This window comes from Cucurbita moschata, unplaced genomic scaffold, assembly GCF_002738365.1.
Source record: "Cucurbita moschata cultivar Rifu unplaced genomic scaffold, Cmos_1.0 Cmo_Scf00031, whole genome shotgun sequence".
Taxonomy (NCBI): Eukaryota; Viridiplantae; Streptophyta; class Magnoliopsida; order Cucurbitales; family Cucurbitaceae; genus Cucurbita; species Cucurbita moschata.
The window spans coordinates 715,794-737,181 of NW_019268547.1; the positions used below are offsets into that span (position 1 = coordinate 715,794).

The window sequence follows — 21,388 nt, forward strand, 5'->3', positions numbered from 1 at the left end:
ACAACATTATAGAATAAGCGATAATAAGCGATAGTTTCGTGTAATATGACGTCTCAACATCTTACAAAAGAGTGATAAGTTTTCAAGCCCTCAGTCCATCTAGCACGCCGTTAGAAAGATTGGCCACAATCTGAGATAAATGATCAAACCATAATACTCGGAGACAAATAAACTCAACTCTTACCTTAATTAAGAGTATTAATTACACCCTTAATCAAGAGTTTAGGAGTTAATTGGGTGAAATTGAAAATCTAAGGTTAAGATTTACAAGAACAGTAAGCAAAATGAATCTTTCCTCAAATTTTATTTTAAAAAAAAGGGAATTAACTTACGAACAACATCAAAATTATCACCACAAAATTATGAACATTGAATCATAAAACAAATCCAGATCTATATATCAAAATGAAGAGCAATACCATAAGAACCAAAATGAAATAGCCCCTCGTTCAAATACATTTGATTCATAATGAACTCAGCCGCCCCTCGTCTACACAAAATTGATCACTTCTTCACAGTCCAAGACATAGTCAGTTTGATAGATTCATGTTTTTTTTTCTAACCAAATCTGGTTTTCACAACACTTCCCCCTCAACCTCACCTGCTCCATCCAAAAAAAAGACCAAAAGAATTGGAGATAGGAAGCCACTAGAGGGAGGGAGGATGGTTCTGACCTGAATGGGTATCCCAAACAGTGTCCAAAAGGGATGAAATTGCCTTCAAACCTCAAACTTTTGATCGGCTGAGGAGTTTAAATGCTGCTACCCATTCGCGTTTAGTAGATTGGGGTACTTTCTCGTTGTTGATGAACGGCGTCCAAGCCTCCTGAGAAGGGTCTGTGAGAACCCACTCAACCTTTTCAGGCACATTGAAGAAATCAAAGTTTAAAGGAGCAGATTTAGCATTGTTGGAAGATTTTTTGTTCTTGGGTTCTTCGGGGCCATCAGCAGACTGCAGTTGTAAATCGAAGCGATAAAACGTATGAGAAGGTCTGAATATCCCATTGGGTGCAAAAGAAGGAATGTTAGCTTTCGACTCACCATCCCATTACCATCTAACGATTTCTTACGTTTCCTTAATGTTCCTGTTTCCAGAAAGTACAGAACCTCAATCTTAGACCGGAATCGACGACCTGAAACTGGGTCAAAGTAGTACTGCAAGAAACATGAGGATGGATTAGATTCCTTTGACATTCTCTACCGTTTGTTTGTTTAATAAATATGTAAAGCAGGATAATAAGAAAGGGGAATCTCAAGAAATAAATGGGCCCAAGCATGCTCCCAACTAATTCAACGTGACATGAAAAAAAGAAAAAAAAAACACTCAATTCAAACGACACTCGAACTCGTAGTCAATCATTAAATGCTAAATGGTACTTGTGACCGTACTTAATTGCTTGCATTTGTTTTGTCTATCGACAATGTCAATGTGCTTTTAAACAGAGCTATTTATGAATACAAAGTTAAGGTATAATCCATCTCAAACATGACTCTTAGTGAAGCATCATATATCAAGCACCAAGCAACAGTCCAAGTATCGAGTCAAGAGCTATTCACCCTCATGCATACAGAGGTGAGATCCCATATTGGTTGGAGAAGAAAACGAAACATTCCTTATAAATGTGTGGAAACCTCTCCCTAGCAGAAACATTTTAAAACTGTGAGGTACGGCAATAAGTAACAGGCCAAAGCGGACAATATCTACTAGCGGGAGCTTGAGCTGTTACAAATGGTATCAAAGGCAAACATCGGGCGGTGTTCCAGCGAGACGTTGGGCCCCAAGGGGGTGGATTGTGAGATCCCACGTTGGTTGGAGAAGGGAACAAAACATTTCTTATAAGGGTGTGGAAACCTCTACCTAGTAGACGCGTTTTAAAATCGTGAGGCTGACGATGATACCTAACGGGCCAAAGAGACAATATTTGCTAGCGGTGGGCTTGGGCAGTTCCAAATACTATCCTACAATTTGATCTTCATCATTTATGAACAGGCTATAAACATAACAGTGGAGGCTTTTGTTATTCCTTTTCCAACGATAGTCTCCATCCTAATCAACCAAGCTCTGTTATGCTAATTGATTTCATATAAATGGTAAGTAGCTAGAGTACCAAAAATCCAAAGAAGCACCTAACTCTACATCAAAGTTCGTCGAGGCTTGTTCACTATCCAGAGAAAAGGACTAAGATAGTTCGATATCGTAACTGCACGACAAAATCGCTCGGATTGTCAGATGAACTCACCAAATAAATGAGAAATGAATTCCCTAAACAAATTTAGAGAGGAAGGAAATGAATTCCTGTAGTTTACTTGTCCTACGGAACTTCAAAAATTCCCAATCAGGTAACTAAAACTGCAATCCCCAACAGAGAATTTAGGTAGTGATCCATTTTTCGGATGATCACATTCCAGAAGTAATTACTAAACCCTTTACTACTTGATTCAGTTCTTTTTTTCCATAATTGATGAGAGAACGATCGACAAGGGACGGCTACTACAACCAACCCCTTGAAGCACAAACAAAAGATCATTTTCAGTAAACAATGATAATTTCTTCTAATTGGTTCATGTTTTCATCCGAAAAATCATTCCTGACTGGTAGAAAAATCTAAACCAAGAGTCCAACGGCTAGAGTAGAAGAAAAAAAATTCCAGCGACGGTAAAGCCCTGTTCTATCATCGGACATTAAATTGCATAGAGAAGTTCAGTAATCTGAGCCATGGAACAGAATATTACTTGCATGGTCGAACAATTACCAAAAATGACTCATCTCCACTTTGAACACGATCTTCCAAAACTCAAGAACGCCAGTCAAGAAAAGGAACTCAAAATTCAACATCGAAATGATACTAGTCAAAAGAGAAGGAATCAATTCACCTTATCGACTGTTCCAGCTGTAGCACCAGAGGTGCGAACTCTATCTTCCATAATCCAGCCCGGCGGCAACCAATTAGGCTTCTCGGACGAAGCGGATTTCGGAGACGCGTCAGTCCCTCTGGAGCCCGAGAGCTTCTTAGTTGCGGGAGAATCTCCATTTCCAGCGTTGAGAGGGTCAGCGCGGAATGGAGATCGGAGAGTGGAAGAGGTCTCCGCCTTCTTGCGATGATTCAGGTCAAGATCTCGGGAGTGGTTAGGGGAAGAAGGAAGGGTTCCACATCGGGCGGCGGAGGAGTCGATGAAGGAGCCGGCGTCGAGGAGAGGGTCCGGCGGAAGGTGGTTGGAGAAAGGCAAGTTGAATCGGGTCGGATCTCGGCGGGGCCAGTCGGGGTCCGATAACGAAGTTCCGAAAGCAGACATGTGGGTCGGGGCTTTGCAAGACGAAGAGGAAGAAGCAAACAGGGAAAGTGAACGTTAGAAGACGGGGGGATTATTTATTGCGGCTCCCACTTTTATAATGGGCCTGGCCCAACTTCAACGTTTCAAAAATTCAAAATTCCTCATTGGGCCTAAAGCCCATTTAATTTTTATTTACTTGATTAGCCCAAAGATTTTAGTCATCAATGAACCGATTATGGGCCTGGCCCAACTTCAACGTTACAAAAATTCATAATTGGGCTTAAAAGCCCATTTTTATTCATCAATGGGCCGATGAAGGGCCCAAACGAATCCTTATATGCGTGGGGACCACCTCTCTTCTTCCTTGATTCAATAACCACCTCTCTGTAACTTCACTGTTCAACTCCCACCATGGCTTCCTCTCCATTTTTCCCTCTCCTCCTCAGCCTCTTCTCTCTCTTCTTCCGACTTACCTCCGCCGCCTACTCCATCGGCGTCAACTATGGCACGGTAGCCGACAACCTCCCTCCGCCGTTCCAGGTCGCTGCCTTCCTCAAATCCCAAACCTCCATCGATCGCGTCAAGATCTTTGACGCCAACCCCGATATCCTTCGCGCCTTCGCCGGCACCGGCATCGCCCTCACTATTTCCGTCGTTAACGGTGACATTCCAACCCTCGCCAAACTCCCCGCCGCTCAGTCTTGGGTCGCCATTAACGTTCTTCCGTTTTACCCCAACACTCTGATCAACTACATCGCCGTCGGGAATGAGATTCTCGCCACTTCCGATAAGAATCTCATAGCGCATATGCTCCCGGCGATGAAGGCTTTACATTCCGCTCTGAGGCTCGCGAATATCTCGGACATCAAGGTTTCAACCCCTCATTCGTTGGGCATTTTGTCGGCGTCGGAGCCGCCGAGTAACGGGCGGTTCCGGCGGGGGTACGACCGTGTCATATTTGCTCCGATCCTCGAGTTTCACCGTCGGACCAAGACGCCGTTCATGGTGAATCCGTACCCCTTTTTTAGTTTCAGACCGGCGACGCTGGACTTCGCGCTGTTTAAGCCCAACGCCGGGGTTTTCGACAACGTCACTGGAATGCACTACACGAACATGTTCGACGCGCAGCTGGATGCGGTTTACTCGGCGATGAAGAAGCTCGGTTACGGCGACGTGGACATCGTGGTGGCGGAGACTGGTTGGCCCTCCGCCGGCGACCCAAATCAACCCGGCGTGAGCATGGAGAACGCCATTTCGTACAACCGGAATCTCGTTAAGCTTGTCAACTCCGGTATCGGAACGCCATTGATGCCGAACAGAACCTTCGAAACTTACGTCTTCGCTCTTTTCAACGAGAATCTCAAACCGTCGGCTTCTGAGAGGAACTACGGCCTTTTCAAACCCGATCTAACTCCGGTCTACGACGTCGGCATCATCCTGAACCAACCGGTAAACCGCTTCTCCTTGTAGAAAAAACCCATACCGCCTTAGCCGGACTGAGGTCCGAATACGGCGGGGGCATTCTAGTAAATGTACATCAAGCACACGCGTAGTAAACAGAACGTCATTGGTCATGTACACGTGTTGATTCCTAATTGATTTATGGCTCTACCTGTAAGCTTGTTGTTTTGCAACCAATAAAAAATCGACGCGTAGGAGTCGCACCAAGCCAGCTGTCCAAGAAAGCCAAAGCCACGTGTTCTTTTTCTATTTGGACGGAATTACCCTACATTTTATTCTTTTTATCATGGCAATATAGTCAATTTGTTTTTCTTTTCTATTTTTGTTTATTTTTTAATGAATTGCAGACGAACTTAACCGTTGATTTTAATGTAACAGTCAATGGGGCCCACGTCTCCAAACGCACACGCACCAGAACCGTTATATGTGGGGAGGAAGTGGTGCGTGCCGAAAACGGACGTGTCAGATGAAGCGTTGCAGAAGAATATTGACTACGTGTGTAGCAGCGGAGTGGAGTGTGGGCCCATAGAAGCCGGCGGGGCCTGCTACAATCCCAATACAGTCCGGTCACATGCTTCGTACGCCATGAACGCTTACTTTCAGTCCGCCGGCCGCCATGATTTCAACTGCGACTTTAACAACACCGCCATCCTCACCGCCGCCGACCCCAGTAAGATTTTCTTCTTCTTCTTCTCCCTTTAAATTCCGGTTAAAATTTCAATGGAATTTACAGGTTATGAGACCTGCAGCTACCCGTTCGATGAAGAAAAGTTAACCGAAAAATCGGCGGGGATGACCAGTAGGATGATCGGGGCGGTGGCGCTCGCATGTATTGCGGTGGTTGGTGTGGCGGTGTTTTACTAATTTGAAACAAAAGTGAGATTTGGTGTTTTTTTTTTTATATAATTTACATACAAAACTCAATTAATGTAAAGCTTGAAGGAGTTAAATAACAATGAAAAATATTCCCTCTACGCTTAATAATCACTCCATGCATATCGCGCAGCTCCGATCGTCACTGCGGCGGCCGGGGAATCTTCTTCTGTCTGCCGCCGTGCTCCTCGCGAGTTATAATTTGATTCTGAGTCGTGGACTCTGGTTTGGATCTGTCGGCGGGGTTGAAGGTAAAAATAATGAAAAATGAACATAAACGCAATCATTAGAGCACAAACCACCGCCACCAACATGAAGCCGCTTGCGATTGTTATCCTCATCGTTAGTTGAAACATTCCGGCAGCGGCGGAGGAGATGGGGAAGACGGGGAAGATGAAGATTTGATTGATTTTCAATGTTTTTATGCGAAAAAAGAGGGAATTCGGAAAGTTTCATTTGGAATAGATGTGTTTATACATTAAAAAAAGTTTAGGCATACTAGAATTGGAATATGATTCCCATCGGCGTTGAAAGTCGTACGGCGGTCTGAGAACCTTCCAAAATCTGGAATGTTCAAACGTTTTTTCTTTATAAATTTGAAAAAAATAATTAATTGATTCATGGTCTTTTTTATTCTATTAGTATTAGTTAGTGATTTCGGTTGAGTGAGTTCTTTCTTCCGTGATGAACTGTTGGCACCAGACAGAGGAGAAAGGGGGCTCGGGGGCCGTGAGGTCAACCTCTTTCAAATATACTACAACATGGATTCGGGCAATGCAATGTAGTTGGACTTAGTGTTAAAAATGGGTCTTGTATGATGATACATGCCATTGTTAAACGAACACAACTCTCCATGATGGTATGATATTGTCTTGAGCATAATCTCTCATGGTTTTGCTTTGGGCTTCCCCAAAAGGCCTCATGTCAATGGGGAGAGCATTCTTTTATTATAAACCTGTGATCATTCCCTAAATTAGTCGATGTGGGACTTTCATCATCCAACCGCCATACACATGCATGTACTTAAACTTATGTTAGAATATGATGTTTTTAATTTTAATGCTTATTTGTTTCATTTAATATTTCGTTAGGTCGTTTTAAAGATGTTTTGGAACACGTAAGTTTATGACAATGTTTTAAGATGAAGTTTATATTTTATGATAAAGTTTAAACTCCGAGTAGAAATCTAGAGTCGTTACAAATTTATTTGTAGTTAGTTTTAAAAATATATTATATTTTAAAATGTAATTATTTATTTTCAAAATATTCTTTTTACTTTATTCTTTTTAAGTGAGATATTATTTTTTTTCTAAAGATTTTTCATAAATGGTATAATAAATAATGATATAAATACCCTTAAATACGAATTTATACGTATATATATGTTTTAAATTATGTAATTATATAATTACATAAATACCCTTACTGATTCTGGGCTTGTGGTGGGCCCTCAAGATGGGCTCTGGTTATGAATGAAGCCCAATAAGAAGACCTCTGATGAATGCTAAGAATCTCATTCGCATCACTAAAAACAAATGAAAAAGATCAGAAAATTTTCTCAGAATCTTTCCGGCGGCAGTAAAAACCAGAGGCGGCGATCTCCTCGATAGGCTATAACAACCATGTCTCCGCCACCTTCACCGGAGTTATCCGTCGACGTTCTATCAACTGTGGATCTCGACTTCCTAAATTTCGCCGGACTGTTCATTCTAGCGGTGACGATCATGTACTTCATTTACACCTATTACGAACATAAATACTGGAATCGAAGCCGAGATATCGAAGGCGGAAGGTCGGCGGTAGGATCTTCTGGAGAGGATCGAGGAGGGGCGACGGCGGTGATTTCGACGAGGCTGTTTCAATACGGAGAGCGAGGAATGGTAGGGAAAAATGCGGATTGTTCGATTTGCTTAGATGAATTCGTAGAAGGTGAGATTTGTCGAATGCTTCCAAAATGCAAACACGTTTTTCATCGATTTTGCATCGATCAATGGCTTCCTAATGAACGCCATTGTCCTCTCTGTCGTTCCCCTGTTCATGTTCGTTTCATTTTTGCTCATCGCTCTTGAAACATTCTTTTATTTATTTGCGATTTAGATTTTTCTTTTTGTTCGTAATTGTGTATAATTTTATTTGTTCATTGTTCATCGTTCATCGTTAGCCTTTCTTGAATCGAAACCAACTGTTTGAGTTTTGTTCCATCATGATTTTGAAATATCAAAACTGATTGATTTGTTAGTTCTAGAGAATCATAGTTTGTTTGTGTTGTAGTTGTTTATGGATCCATTTTATTGACCTGTTCTTTTCAAATTTTTAGTGCTGAAAATTAGTTTACTCTCTCAGAATTGCCCATATTATCTCAAATTAAAGATCTAATTGAGACAAGGATTTAAGGAATTGAGGAATTGAGTTAATAAATTAGTCACTCAAATAAAATTCACAACTCAATTCAGTCTTCCTTTTTAAACTAGTCATTCAAATAAAATTCACAACTCAATCCAGTCTTCCTTTTTGTTAGATCATTGAATTAATATTATTATTTTTAATTATTTTTAAAAAATTATAATTATTCACAATGTATTTTAAATAAATCTTAAATTTCAAATATTGAATAATATTTACATAATAATGCATCACTAACACAGTTCTAATCATAATAATGCATCACTAACACAGTTGTAATCTATTTTCGAGTTGGTCTGTTTAAGTCGACCAAAAAAATAACTTGTAATCTGAATCAAATCTTTTTTTTTTTAATTTTTAAAAATTCAATCCAAACTCAAATAGAAAAAAAATCTAATTCAACCCAATCCTTATGATTTTGGTTAGGTTATCAAGTTATTAACTTTATTGTTTAGCCTAATTCAGATATCGAAAGAACTTGTAAGATTAGGGCAAGGAAATTTATACATTTTTAATGTGAAAATATTTTTAGGTAAGTTAAATTTAAAGTTTTTATTTCATTATTTATTTATTTATGTAATTTTTTTGGAATAAAGTTAATTTTTTTAAAATCAGGCTTTAAATTTGAAAGATAAGGAAAACACCGAATTTAAATAAAATTAGGTGAGTATCTATGATAATAAATTCGATTAAAATTCCCTTCCACAAAAATTAAATAATAATTAAACCGATAATTAAAATAAATCAAAAACAAAATCCGAAGAAATCAATAAAAAAGTTAATGCTCAAACTAAAATAGTTAAGAGCTTATATTTTACAAAACCAAAACTTTAAAAAATTAATTCTCCCAATTTATTATTTTCGTATTTAACGTTGAGCTATAGAAAATAATTGAGAACTTTTAAGAACTACTAAATTCAACTTTTGATCTCGTGATTTTCTATGAGTCGTCGATTTCACGGGAGAAAAATTGGTAAACCATCTACATTACCTCACAGTTTCATCCTCTCAAACCGTCCAAGTATTTCCGTTTATGCTCAGCATCACAAAAAATCCAAAAACGTGAGAGTGCACAAGGTTGTGGTTAGAAGCTCAACAAAAAATATACAAATCTCTGTATTAGCATATCAAAGGTTAGAGGGGAAATATACAAATATATCGCGCCGATTGTCGATGTTATTTAGGTTTCGTATGTGTGGTCGGAAAATAAAAGGTTGACGGAGACATGCGTGTAATTGTTGGAGGAACCGATGTGCAAAGAGAGAGAAAAGTTCGAAAATTTTGGAAAATGAGTCATGAAGATGAAGTTTGCGAGTTAAATTTCGGGTGACACAGAAATCAATTGAAATTTGACGACGGTTCAAAAGTCCATTTACGTGCACAACATAGACGTGTTTTAAAACCTTGAGGATAAGTACACAAGGGAAAGCCCAACAATGACAATATCTACTGGCAGTGGGCTCCAGTAAGGACAATATAAACCCAACAATGACAATATCTACTAGCAGTGGGCTCCAACAAGGACAATATAAGCCCAATAATGACAATATCTACTGGCAGTGAGCTCCAACAAGGACAATATAAGCCCAACAATAACAATATCTACTAGCAGTGGGCTTCAAAAGGACAATATAAGCCCAACAATAACAATATCTACTAATAACGAGCTTCAACAAGGACAATATAAGTCCAACAATGACAATATCTACTAGCGGTGGGCTCCAACAAGGACAATATAAGTCCAACAATAACAATATCTACTAGCAGTGGGCTTCAACAAAGACAATATAAGCCCAACAATGACAATATCTACTAACGGTGGGTTTCAACAAGGACAATATACGCCCAATAATGACAATATCTACTGGGAGTGAGCTCCAACAAGGATAATATAAGCCCAACAAGACAATATTCACTAGCAGTGGGCTCCAACAAGGACAATATAAGCCCAATAATGACAATATCTGTGGGCTTCAACAAGGACAATATAAGCTAAACAATGACAATATCTACTAGCAGTGGACTTGAGATGTACAGCCACAAATTTCAAATTTCAAAGTCGATAAAATCCTATCTTTATCTTAAACCATAAAATATCAAAAATTATTTGTGCAAATTAATACGCCAATTCCAAATCCTAAAAGGAATTCAAATTCCCACATAAGATATATATATAACAATTAAATCGATCAATCCATGTTCTTCCATCTCCGCTGATTTCAGCAACATTCCTAAATCTGACGACGTTTATGAGTCCCAATATGTCCCACGAGCTGATGGGTCTCATAGTATTGAGCGCCATTGCTATCATTGTGTTCTTGCCGATCTTCATGTTTCGTTGCTATCACAACCACCTCATGCAGTATCAAACTAGAGCCCTCGATGTTGAGCAAACAAACCATGCAACGCGACTCTTCGCTCGTTTTCGGGCCGAGTTTATGCAACAACAGCAGTCGATAGCAGCACCGCCTCCTCGATCGAACACGGCGGAGGAAGAAGCCGCCTCCATTGTCACGAAGGTCGCTTATAGAGACATCAAAACGACGGAGGAAGCCGATGTCGATGACTACTGTGCCATTTGCATTGAAGGGTTTGAAGAGGAAGAGATTTGTGGAGTTCTTGATCGTTGTGGTCATTGTTTCCATAAGGTTTGTATCGATCAGTGGTTGAGGATCGGGAGTCGTTGCCCTTTGTGTCGCTGTTTGATTCGTGTTGTATCGGAGAATAATAATTCGTAATTGGTTAAACCCTAATTATCATTTTAAAAGTTGATGGTTGGATAAACAATAATGACCCGACAAGGACCAAATTACTTACTTCTCGAGCTAGAGTTCCACGATCCTGATCAGAAATTTGTTGAGAGTAGGAGCATCCAAACTAGACGCAGAAAATGGATAATTAGTGTTTCTAAAAAATGGCGGTTTCTTATGATGACCTGGAAGAAGAAAGAAGCTCATTTATCGAGGTTCGAGAGAGAAGCAGATTTACCTTATTCAAGAAGTGACTTTTTTTTAGTGCTTGTTTTACCGAGTTCATCAGTCCAAGAGCATATCAAAGGAAATTTACAGCTATATTTTTTATTGTATACAATATTTACTACGATTAGATTGGATATTCGGATCAAATAAACGAAAATTTCTATGAGTTTTATGAATTAATTTACCTAAAATTAATTTGTTTCATAACCAACTCAAATTTATTATTATTTTATAATTTATATACGTATATTTATTTTAATTTTATTTGATTTCATAATTCTTTTCAAACTATTTTTTTTCTAAATAATTAAAAAAAATATTTTGAGGGTAATTTTTCAAAATGTATATTAAAATTGAGTAGTAAATTTATGGATTTGGATTTGATTTGTAATTTAGTTTCAATTTCAAAAAAATTCATTTATTATCCTTTTAAAAAAAATAGTTAATTCAAAATTTTTATTTTTAAATATAAATTATTTATTTATTTATTTATAAAAATCATAACAAATCGATATTATAATTAGAGAATCAAAATTAATTAATTTATTTTTTTAATACAGTAAAAAATTATATATATATTAAACGAGATGGGAAGTTCCTAAGAATCCCTTTCCATTTAGAGCGAGTCCTCACAGTGTCCCGACCTCGCAAGTAATGTAGATGTCTCTAGTTTGATGTGAAGTGGAAGATGAATAGACCATCTTTTATGATGGAACCCCTCAAAGACGTCAACGGACCCACGGAAGTTTGTGAAGTCAAGCCCAATTTGGGGTAACTTGGTCTGTGTCCTTGACTTCTACGGTTGCAACACTTCCCGGAAGAATTCCCTTATTCTATAGGCTAAATATTCAGGTTGGTTCGTTTCAAATCAATTTAGTTTTAAGGGAACTCGAGAACCAACTAAATCTAATCAAAATAACTTCATAATTTAATGTTGAGTTGATCGTGATTTTTGAACACCTCGACCATTCTTATATTAAGTGAAAATTGGTAGATTTTATGATTGAGCCACCGAAAAAAATAATTCCATTAAATATTTACTAATTAATATTGTTTTTTTTTTAAAGTTTTTTATTATTTTTTGTTTCTTATTAAATATTTTTTATCTTTCATTTTTTTTTCTACCAACTTTCATGAACGAAGTCCCATAGGTTAAGAAAGGAATATTTATGAAATCACTCCAACATAGAAGCAAGGAATCTTCCTTTAATTTTTATTTCTTATTCTAATTTTTTAAAATTTTAACCTAATTTTTATTCAATCAATTAAAAAATTCTAAAATTTTAAATGTGTTTTCAATTTTGTGGAGTTTTAAAATTTTAAATTTTAAATAAATTCTTCAATTTTTTAATTTTGTGTCTGAGACAGAAAATTTATTTAACACAAAATTAAAAATTTTAAGATATTTTGTAAAATTTAAGAATTAAATAAATATTTAAAAGATTAAAGATGAAAAAGACGTCCCTATCAGAATTATATTATTTATTCTTGTCCTAGCTCAATTTCTAATCTCGATCGGAACTGATTTTTTTCAATTAGTTAAATGGGGTCAGAAACGAGGAACATGTTATTTGTTCTTGTCCTAGCTCAATCTCTTGTCTCTGACCTGAGTTGATTTTTCCTAATCAGCTAATTGAGGTCAGAAGAGAGGATAGTATTATTTGTTCTTATCCTAGCTCAATTTCTCGTCTCGACTCAAACTGATTTTTTCCCGTTAGCTAAATGAGGTCAGAGACAATATTATTTGTTCTTATCCTAACTCAATTTCTCGTCTCGACCCGAGTTAATTTTTCTCAATTAGCTAAATGGGGCTAAGAGACGGAAACTATATTATTTGTTCTTGTCCTCACTTAATTTCACGTCTCGACTTGGTCCTTAAAAAAATAAATAGAGAATTTCGTAGAGGATTGAAAAAGGGCATTTCTCGTCCACGCTCTACCTCGTGAACATCTCTAATTAGGCCCAAATCATATATATATATATATATATATATATATATATATATATATATATATATATTTTGTCTAGATGTAATTTTAAATAAAATAAAAATAAAAGTGGTATAATAAATTGAAATTGAAGGAAAGATATGGACGGCTGAAAATTGTAATGGGATGAGGAAACATCCAACGGCCAAGAGTGGCGGGGTCGGAGGTGTCGCCTCGGGGCACGCAACAAAAAGGCCAAATCAACGGTGAACAGAAGAACAATCCAAATTCAAGTACAAAATCACTCCCAACAAAATCAAATCATCTGGAGCGGCAAATTCCTTGTTCTGTAGCTTCAAGGATCCATTCAGCGCCATCCTCCACATTCAATCCCCTCGCTCTCACACAGTCTGTAGAACAACACCATGCCTCGCACCGGCTTCGTCGGTTCCTTATCCACGCCCAAGGTCGACGTCGTCATCGACATGGGCAACCCCTTCCTCAACCTCACCGTGGATGGCTTCTTGAAGATCGGATCCGTATGTCTCTCTTTGTTTTTCTGAATTTTTCTTTCTGTTCTTCGTTTGCTCCGTCTATAATCTAAATGCGTTCTGTTCTGTTGCTTCTTTCTAGGTCGCGGCTACCCGAGCGGCTGCCGAGGATGCGTATCATGTCGTTAGAAAAGGTTTTGGTTGATGCGTATCATGTTGTTAGAAATTGGTTTCCTCCTTTCTGCAGTGATTTATGGCGTTGTTTTGTTTTTTCAGGAACGATTTCTAGTCACAATTTTGAAAACACGGTTAGTGTCTCTTGCTTCGTGTCTCAACTTGTGGAGTCTGGTTGTTTATGGCTTTTGATTGCTGAAATTTTCATTCTGAGAATGTTCATAAAGTGCGTAATTAGGAAACAGATAGATTCTTTATGGTCTTTTGATCTATTCGCCTAATACATCTTAGCTTCTATTGCAGTTGAAGAAAATGTGTAAAGAAGGTGCATACTGGGGTAAGTATAGATCGCATTACTCCTCTATGAAGTACTTAGCTTAGTGGATGAGTTTCAGCATCTGTAAACCTCAGCCAATTTGATGAGATTTTGCTTTTGGTTCATTGTTCTTGGAAGTTAAGCTTATGAGATTAGAAAATCTGGCCATAATTTCAGAAACAATGGTGATATTTCATTTGAAAAGATGGGTAAAGGATTCTTTTCTGTTTGAACGCAGGAACCGTGGCCGGAGTTTACGTCGGTATGGAGTATGGGGTAGAAAGGATTCGCGGCAGAAGAGATTGGGTATGTTTTGCCATAAATTCAAACTCATCCTTTAAATCAAGTTCAAGTAATTCTGTTAGATTTTGCTTCCAGTTCTCTGTGTTTATTTGGGAATATTTTCATAGTTCTGTTTGATTTTCTGCCTCTCATCACTGTTCTGGATTGTTGGTTCACCTTGTAGAATGTATTGATCCTAGATTGGAGAAGAAAATTCAAACAACCCAGAAACAAAATTTCTCGAGATCCTAGATATATTATCAATGTTACTTACAATAGTCCTCTGATTAAAATGATTATATCTTTACAACAACAGAATCAATGTTTCTTTCCGGTTGTAGAACTGGGGCCTTAGTTGTCTGGATTATTTCAAACAAGAATTCCCCCCGAAGTTTGTAGTGTAACAGTCTAAGCCCATCACTAGCAGATATTGTAACGCCCTAGAACACGAGTGACGTCATTGATTATGTTATGTTGGGACTTGAAAGGGGGTTGAATGTGAGAGAACGAAGCATTCTCTATAAGGGTGTGGAAACCTCTCCCTAGCGAACGCCTTTTAAAAACTTTGAGGGGAATCTCGAAGGAAAAGTCCAAAGAGAACAATATCTGTTAGCAGTGGGCTTGGACGGTTGTCTGCTTGCTATGGTTTCTAATTGGGCATATCACCAATAGGTTGTTTGTCTTGGGATCTAAATGTTTGAGCTTGTTTCAGAAAAATGCAATGATTGGAGGTGCTTTGACGGGGGCTATGGTATCGGCAGCGAGCAACAGCAACCGGGACAAAATCGTTATCGATGCAATTACAGGAGGGGCTGTTGCGACTGCAGCAGAGTTCATAAACTACCTTACTTAAGCGCCGAGGTTTCCAACCACTTTCATGTCTCTTGAGAAGAAGGTATGGTGATTGAAGACGATGGAATCATGTTCAGTCTATTCAAACCTTTTCAGTTTTTTGCAGAATAACTAGTCTCTCGTAGAGTTGCAGCCTTAAAACATGGAAGAAAAAAGAGAAGATAGTGATAGAAATATCTTCTTTCTTCATCAATCAGAGCCACATGTGTTGTTGAGGCTGTAATCGTAGCTTTAGTTTAATGTCTTACGGAACAAATTTATTGCAAAGTGACGTTTCCTATGATGTTAATTTGTGGCACTAGTTCTAATCTAGCAAACAAGTCTGTCATGAAAAATTTGGACTTCGTGGACAACGTGGCACTAGTTCTAATCTAGCAAACAAGTCTGTCATGAAAAATTTGGACTTCAACGTATATATAACTTGGGATTGTTCTTCGATCTAAATATAGGTTTGACTTCGATCTAAATATAGGTTTGACTTCGATCTAAATATAGGTTTGACTTCGATCTAAATATAGGTTTGACTTGGTAAGTTCAAGTTATATATAAAACAAGGCACCCACAGCCCACAACAAAGCACTTACATACTTCATCACACTAGATTTCAAGCAGCCATCATAGACTCAAACAAAGTACAAAAAAAAAAAAAAAGAAGCAAAAACAGATGAACTTTGCATATTGATCCATAACTTTATTCCATTTCACAAGCTTTGTTGTTCAAGGGCTTCATCCATCTCCTCTCCATCTAGCTCGCTCATCAGCAGCAGCCACACCCGTCACACGAGCAGCTGCTGTCGCAGCAGTCGCACCCATCGTTCCTGCACACGATACCAAACAAAAAATTTCTATTACTATCGTTCTATTTTCATCCATATTTTAACGCATAACTATTTACGTACATGTTGATTAGGGAGGTGGTCTCTTTAACGGTCCTGTAAAGATCAAAAACAAAGAAGAGAATGATTATATATTCGAATCGAAAAGCGAAGAAGAAACAACGAACACAATCACGTTCTCGTTTTTCTCTCTAATTTCCTCGTTTAAACTTATATGAACAAACGAACTATGCATATAATAAAGCTCGTTCTACGGTCGAGCACGGTTAACAAAAAAAATATATATAGAGAGAGAGAGAGACCCAGAGAGGCAATTGCAGCTATCTCCACAGGAGCAATTATCACCACATTTGCAGCCAGAAGCCATTGTTTTTCTGGTTTTTGAGTATCAAAAGTTTCCCGTTTATATAGAGCTCTTGAGGCCCCAATTGGTGGTGATTATCCACCGTACACGTGGACGGTTCCTACCTATACTTCGTTATCCTTTATGAACCTCTTTCTTTAATTTAAATAATTCCCAAAGTCATAAGATGGAAACCCTCTCCATTATTTAATTGATATTATTAATTATTATCTGTTATAAAAATGAATTAACATCCGGAGACTAAATACGAGTATTTCCAACATGTTTTGTAATTTAATATTAAAAAAAATATATTAAATATTAAAAAAAAAAAAACTTTAGATACTCAAATAAAAGCTTTAAAAAATTTGTAATTTAATATTTTTAAAATAAAATAAATTTTAGTATTATAATTATTTTAATCGACATCAAATTTATTATATCATTTGAGCAGATAATTCTTTAAAATAAATTAAAAAATTTATTAAATATAAAATTGATACAAACTTGCAAGTTTTAAAAAACTAGATTTATAATTAAATTAAATTATATGGTTAGGTGTCGATAGTGTGTTGACTTGGTCTTTCTATTTTTAAAAAGTTTAGATTTATGGCCATTAGTGGTCCCCACTTGAACGGTTTGAAGCCAGTAGAGAATATATTTTTTTGACTGCTGGCTCTATACATGCATTTCAGCTGATTCGACTTGGATCTAATAAGTTCGTATTATCCTCAGTTAGATGAGTCAATTGACATATGAGAATTCTGATTTATGATTATAGAACTCTTTAAATAGAATTAAATTTCAGAGAGGACTAGCACCAATGGGTTGTAGTAGTTTCGGTTTAGGTCAACCAAGTAAGTAGCTCTACTATCGATTAATTGGAAGAATTGGTTTATGTATACGATCACACGTGCCTATAGTCTTGAACGTGTCATATTTGTGATATATTTAATGTCTGATAATATGATATGTATTGCTTTATGATACGCTAAATAACGTTGGGTTAGAAATGAAATGTCAATTCATGTTACGATGAGTTATGTTATGTTATAAGATGCCACGATTTATTATGAATATGTTTGACAGTGACACGTTATGACATGCTATGATATGTATCCAAATGACTTATGTATGCATATTAACTGTAATTTGTAAGGAATGAAAGATGATTTATTTATAATGAAAAGTACGAGGACTTCGATGTAATTGTATGTTTATATGCATCGAGATACTTCCCATTTATTATGAGTATAGATGCAGACACTATGAGACTGAAATGACCCGCATGCTTGGCATGGTGCACAACGGCCGCTGTACCTTCGGGTGTCCAACTACAACCCAGAGGAGCTAACTCGACTAGTTGGCCCAGGGGATGTGCGAGTCTGCTTGGTAGGCCCACGATTGCACGTATGGGTTGTGTATAGAGAGGTACTATACATCCAACTTCCCCAGACGGAAGGCCATCTAAGAGAATACGATTTTAAATGATATGTCTCGTTCATGTTGCATGTGTTTGCATTCTCTGACCCCAATAGTCAAGAATTCAAAAAACTTTGACCTTTTCGTAGTTGAGCTATGTTTAAATTGGTAAAGAATGATAAGAGCCTTCTAAAGGAGAATAAGTAACGAACAATAAAGACAAGTTTAGTTCGTCCCACAACTTCAAACTATAAAAACTAAATTCATAAACGGATTAAGAGACAAAAAAAAAACGAGAGAAGGGAAGTTAAAAGAACACGAAAGCTATGACACGAAACAAATATCGATATAAAACATAAATTCAAACACACATAGGAACTTTGATGATCTGATATGAACCCCAAATGCCCACCCACAACAAAGCAACATCACACACTTCACTTCACACTACACATTTCAAGAAAAAGAACAAGAAAAAGAACAAGAAAAAGAACACCAAATTCTGTTTATTCTATGGATAAGAAGCTTTGTTGTTGTCGTTTGGGCATCTTGTTCACTTAGCAGTTGCATGGGTCACATGAGCAGCCACTCCCACAGCTGCACCCATCCCTGCATGGTTTATTGTTTATAAGTTCAATTTCTTGATGATTTTATGATGTTTCTGAAAGAAAACTACTAAAAATTATCACTTACTTCTTCGGGATGGTGGCTGTGATGGTTCTGCAAACATTACGAACACGTTTTAATGAAAAATATCGTATATACATACACGTAAAGATTATGTAAACTGAATCTTAACGAAAGGGCTAAACTGACTCGATGATTCTCTCCAGTGGACACGTGGGAGAGGAGAACGAAACATTATTTACTAGGGTGTGAAAACCTCTCCTTAGTTGATGCGTTTTAAAATCTCGAGTTATTTGTTTAAACCCAGCTCGACGTATGTAAATTTAATTGAGCTGATCAAATTTTTTCCAATACGTGTTTCCAAAGTCAGTGATAACATCTTCTTTAAAGATCGATCGTTTACCCAATTGGGTAAGGATATTTCTTTTAGAACAAATCGTTGGTTGGTTGGTCCGGAAAATCAAGTTTTTTTTTAGTTTAGGGTCAAATCATCGATATTTGGGATGACACTCAGACTTTAGCTACGCTCGAACTAGTAATGATTCGAGTTCTTTGTTCAAACTCAGCTCTGACATATGCAAATTTAATCGAGCTGATCGAGTTTTTCCAATACTTGTTTCCAAAGTTGGTGATAACATCCTCCTTAAAAATCAACCGAGTACCGAACTAGGTAAGAATATTTCTTTTAGAACAAATTCGTTGGTTGACTTGATAAGCGTAAATCAAGTTCTTCTAGTTCAGGATCGAATCATCGATATTTAAGATGGTAATAGGTATCTTAGCTACGCTCGAACGGACGATAATTCGAGTTATTTGTTCAAACCCTACTCGACTTATATAAAATTAATCGAGCTTTTTAACGATCTAAAACGAAAAAAAAAGTAAATTCGGTAAAAGAGAGATACCCAGATTGACAGTTGCAGCTGTCTCCACAGGAGCAGTTATCACCACAGTTGCAGCCAGCCGCCATTTCTCTGTCGCACTACAAATATTTCTCAACTTCGAATCAAATTTTATGGAATGGAATTTGCTGTGTTTTTTGAATCTACCTCTCCTTCTCTACTTATAGGATCTTCTTGCCCAAAATCATTCAATCTCCACCCTACACGTGTACGGCTCTCACCTCGTGATGTCAGCCTCTCCATCGTTAAATTCGACATAATTATTTTTAATTATACAATTTAATAAACAACGTTAAAAATGAGAAATTATCATAGTAATTCTCATAAAACTTTGTTTTTATTTTTTTTTAATTTTAAAATTAAATGTTAATATTTAAAATAATAAAAATAAATGAGAGGCTAAAATGATATATTTTTTTAAAGAAATTATTTTATTTATCGTAAAAACGTAAAATAATTTGGGTATTTTTAGTCAACAAATTTTATGATTGACAAAAATAAATTAAAATTGATAAATTCAATGTATGGAAAACGGCATGAATTTGGCCCTCCACCATACATAAATGTCCACGTCAGCATTTTATCTTTTATATATATATAGTTTGTGTGCACGTCAAATTAATTTCGACATTTAATTCATTATTTCATCTTTTTGTGGACGAAAGAAAGTTTCAATTTTAATTAAACATATTTATTTAATTTATAAGGTCGACAGGTCGACGTTTTGTGGGAACTTATCCCGAACAAGGTCAAAAATCTCTGTTTAAATTTAGAACGAGAGAGATGAAAATAAATTTTTTTCCATCAGATAAATATTTTTATTTTTATATATTCTTTATTTATTTACTAACATGTTGTAATATTAAAATTTAAAATTTTAAAAATAACGTAAAATATTATATTATATTTTTTTTTGTTAATGAAATATTATTAAATTTATTTTATAATTTTTTAATAGAAGTTGTATTAAAAAAATGAAAACTATATATTAAAACAATTCCCAATGTGTTTAATAATGAATTAAACTAAGTTTGTTATTACTAATTCAATAATAAATAATTTTCTTTTGTAAAAATTGTAAGAATGGGTTGAACTTCTGGATTCTTCTAATATTACATATGTTATTGGAGGATCCACCAAACATATATATATATATATATATATATATATATATATTAAATTCAACTTGCATTATTTATTTTATTTCATGTTTTTAAACTTTATCCTAAAATGAATTTATGTATATCCTAAGGAGACGGCATGAAATATATGTATAAATGAACGAGATTGGAAAATGACGTTCCTTTTATTTAATATATGTGTACTTTAAATGGAATTCTCGTCTTTGAATCCTAAAATCAAAATGTTACTGCTATTTTTTCGATCTGTTCAATTGGTCAATGAAGCTGTTTTAACGGTATGTTTCTAGGAATCTCGGGTACTTTCAACTTTATGATTGGATTCTAGATTGAGCACAACATGCTCATGAATCTATTCTTCATATTAGGTGAAGCGGGTGCATTTAGCGGCTCCCTATTCAGTGCTATGCATGAATCTATTCCTCACTTTAGGTGTAGTTGGTGCATTCGATGGTCGGTCGTCGAGACGCATGGGCCTCAACAATAAGCTTAAAATACATGTAAAAGGCCTCATCATGTGAGTGCCTTTTTAAGGCCCAAACTAAAATAGGATTAAATAAGCCACAAAGATAGGCTTAAAAAAGAGTCCAAAGTGAAGGCCTTCCTAACTTTGGGGCCTCTTGGATACGTGGAAATCTAATGTAAACTTTTAGATTGACGACGATATGTAATGGGTCAAAACGGACAATATCTGCTAGTAGTGGGCTTGGACTGTTACAAACAGTATCAGAGCTAGACACCGAACGGTGTGCCAGCGAGGACACTGGGCCTCTAAGAGGGGTGGATTGTAAGATCACACATCGATTGGGAAGGGGAACAAAGTATTCCTTACAAGAGTGTGAAATCTTCTCTTTAGCAGACGCGTTTAAATCGTAAGGTTGACGATGTTACGTAATAGGTTAAAACAGACAATATCTATTAGCGGTGGGCTTTGACGGTTATACTTTTGTCACATTCAACTTTGAAAACGTAGTCCAAAATTTGGTAGAAAAGAAAGGTGGATTACGTGAGCTCTAGTTCGAGGAATTGAATGTCTTTTATCTACGTAATCTATAACACCCCCATAAATATGATAATGTCACTAAATTT

The 21,388-nt window shown here is 36.6% G+C and overlaps 5 protein-coding genes and 2 long non-coding RNA genes across 7 annotated transcripts; 4 read left to right on the top strand and 3 right to left on the bottom strand.

The window, feature by feature from the left end:
• Positions 1 to 346: 346 nt before the first annotated feature.
• Positions 347 to 3,353, bottom strand: LOC111464796 (methyl-CpG-binding domain-containing protein 5-like). The gene is made up of 3 exons (XM_023109032.1): positions 2,874 to 3,353; positions 1,041 to 1,154; positions 347 to 951 (listed from the first exon to the last, which is right to left on the bottom strand). Exons 1-3 carry the CDS (start codon positions 3,291 to 3,293, stop codon positions 727 to 729), a joined length of 759 nt encoding a protein of 252 aa, XP_022964800.1. The 5' UTR covers positions 3,294 to 3,353; the 3' UTR covers positions 347 to 726.
• A 157-nt stretch (positions 3,354 to 3,510) lies between these two features.
• On the top strand, positions 3,511 to 5,715 carry LOC111464794 (glucan endo-1,3-beta-glucosidase-like). Its single transcript, XM_023109027.1, has 3 exons — positions 3,511 to 4,721; positions 5,112 to 5,403; positions 5,467 to 5,715. The coding sequence occupies exons 1-3, from the start codon at positions 3,684 to 3,686 to the stop codon at positions 5,595 to 5,597; spliced, it is 1,461 nt and encodes a 486-aa protein (XP_022964795.1). The 5' UTR covers positions 3,511 to 3,683; the 3' UTR covers positions 5,598 to 5,715.
• A 1,513-nt stretch (positions 5,716 to 7,228) lies between these two features.
• LOC111464741 (RING-H2 finger protein ATL39-like) lies at positions 7,229 to 7,675 on the top strand. Its single transcript, XM_023108982.1, has one exon. It carries the CDS (start codon positions 7,229 to 7,231, stop codon positions 7,673 to 7,675), a length of 447 nt encoding a protein of 148 aa, XP_022964750.1.
• Positions 7,676 to 10,270: 2,595 nt separating this feature from the next.
• On the top strand, positions 10,271 to 10,747 carry LOC111464742 (RING-H2 finger protein ATL64-like). The gene has a single exon (XM_023108983.1). The coding sequence runs from the start codon at positions 10,271 to 10,273 to the stop codon at positions 10,745 to 10,747; it is 477 nt and encodes a 158-aa protein (XP_022964751.1).
• Positions 10,748 to 13,175: 2,428 nt separating this feature from the next.
• LOC111464797 (outer envelope pore protein 16, chloroplastic) lies at positions 13,176 to 15,313 on the top strand. Its single transcript, XM_023109033.1, has 6 exons — positions 13,176 to 13,454; positions 13,549 to 13,600; positions 13,683 to 13,714; positions 13,884 to 13,917; positions 14,135 to 14,202; positions 14,891 to 15,313. Exons 1-6 carry the CDS (start codon positions 13,341 to 13,343, stop codon positions 15,029 to 15,031), a joined length of 441 nt encoding a protein of 146 aa, XP_022964801.1. The 5' UTR covers positions 13,176 to 13,340; the 3' UTR covers positions 15,032 to 15,313.
• Positions 15,314 to 15,571: 258 nt separating this feature from the next.
• Positions 15,572 to 16,268, bottom strand: LOC111464798. Its single transcript, XR_002714087.1, has 3 exons — positions 16,169 to 16,268; positions 15,930 to 15,962; positions 15,572 to 15,848 (listed from the first exon to the last, which is right to left on the bottom strand). It is a non-coding gene; the product is annotated as an uncharacterized LOC111464798 (long non-coding RNA).
• Positions 16,269 to 17,954: 1,686 nt separating this feature from the next.
• Positions 17,955 to 19,302, bottom strand: LOC111464724. The gene is made up of 3 exons (XR_002714077.1): positions 19,164 to 19,302; positions 18,325 to 18,351; positions 17,955 to 18,240 (listed from the first exon to the last, which is right to left on the bottom strand). It is a non-coding gene; the product is annotated as an uncharacterized LOC111464724 (long non-coding RNA).
• Between the last annotated feature and the right edge of the window lie 2,086 nt (positions 19,303 to 21,388).

Excerpts from the sequence above, each read along its gene's own strand:
- LOC111464742 (XM_023108983.1), top strand. The coding sequence starts at position 10,271 with ATGTCCCACGAGCTGATGGGTCTCATAGTATTGAGCGCCATTGCTATC.
- LOC111464794 (XM_023109027.1), top strand. The coding sequence starts at position 3,684 with ATGGCTTCCTCTCCATTTTTCCCTCTCCTCCTCAGCCTCTTCTCTCTC. Across the intron at positions 4,722-5,111 it reads GCATCATCCTGAACCAACCG|TCAATGGGGCCCACGTCTCC; the intron begins GTAAACCGCTTC and ends TTAATGTAACAG. Across the intron at positions 5,404-5,466 it reads CCTCACCGCCGCCGACCCCA|GTTATGAGACCTGCAGCTAC; the intron begins GTAAGATTTTCT and ends TGGAATTTACAG.
- LOC111464796 (XM_023109032.1), bottom strand. The coding sequence starts at position 3,293 with ATGTCTGCTTTCGGAACTTCGTTATCGGACCCCGACTGGCCCCGCCGA. Across the intron at positions 1,155-2,873 it reads CAGCTGGAACAGTCGATAAG|TACTACTTTGACCCAGTTTC; the intron begins GTGAATTGATTC and ends TGTTTCTTGCAG. Across the intron at positions 952-1,040 it reads CGTTAGATGGTAATGGGATG|TCTGCTGATGGCCCCGAAGA; the intron begins GTGAGTCGAAAG and ends TTACAACTGCAG.
- LOC111464797 (XM_023109033.1), top strand. The coding sequence starts at position 13,341 with ATGCCTCGCACCGGCTTCGTCGGTTCCTTATCCACGCCCAAGGTCGAC. Across the intron at positions 13,601-13,682 it reads GTATCATGTCGTTAGAAAAG|GAACGATTTCTAGTCACAAT; the intron begins GTTTTGGTTGAT and ends TTGTTTTTTCAG. Across the intron at positions 13,918-14,134 it reads TAAAGAAGGTGCATACTGGG|GAACCGTGGCCGGAGTTTAC; the intron begins GTAAGTATAGAT and ends GTTTGAACGCAG.
- LOC111464741 (XM_023108982.1), top strand. The coding sequence starts at position 7,229 with ATGTCTCCGCCACCTTCACCGGAGTTATCCGTCGACGTTCTATCAACT.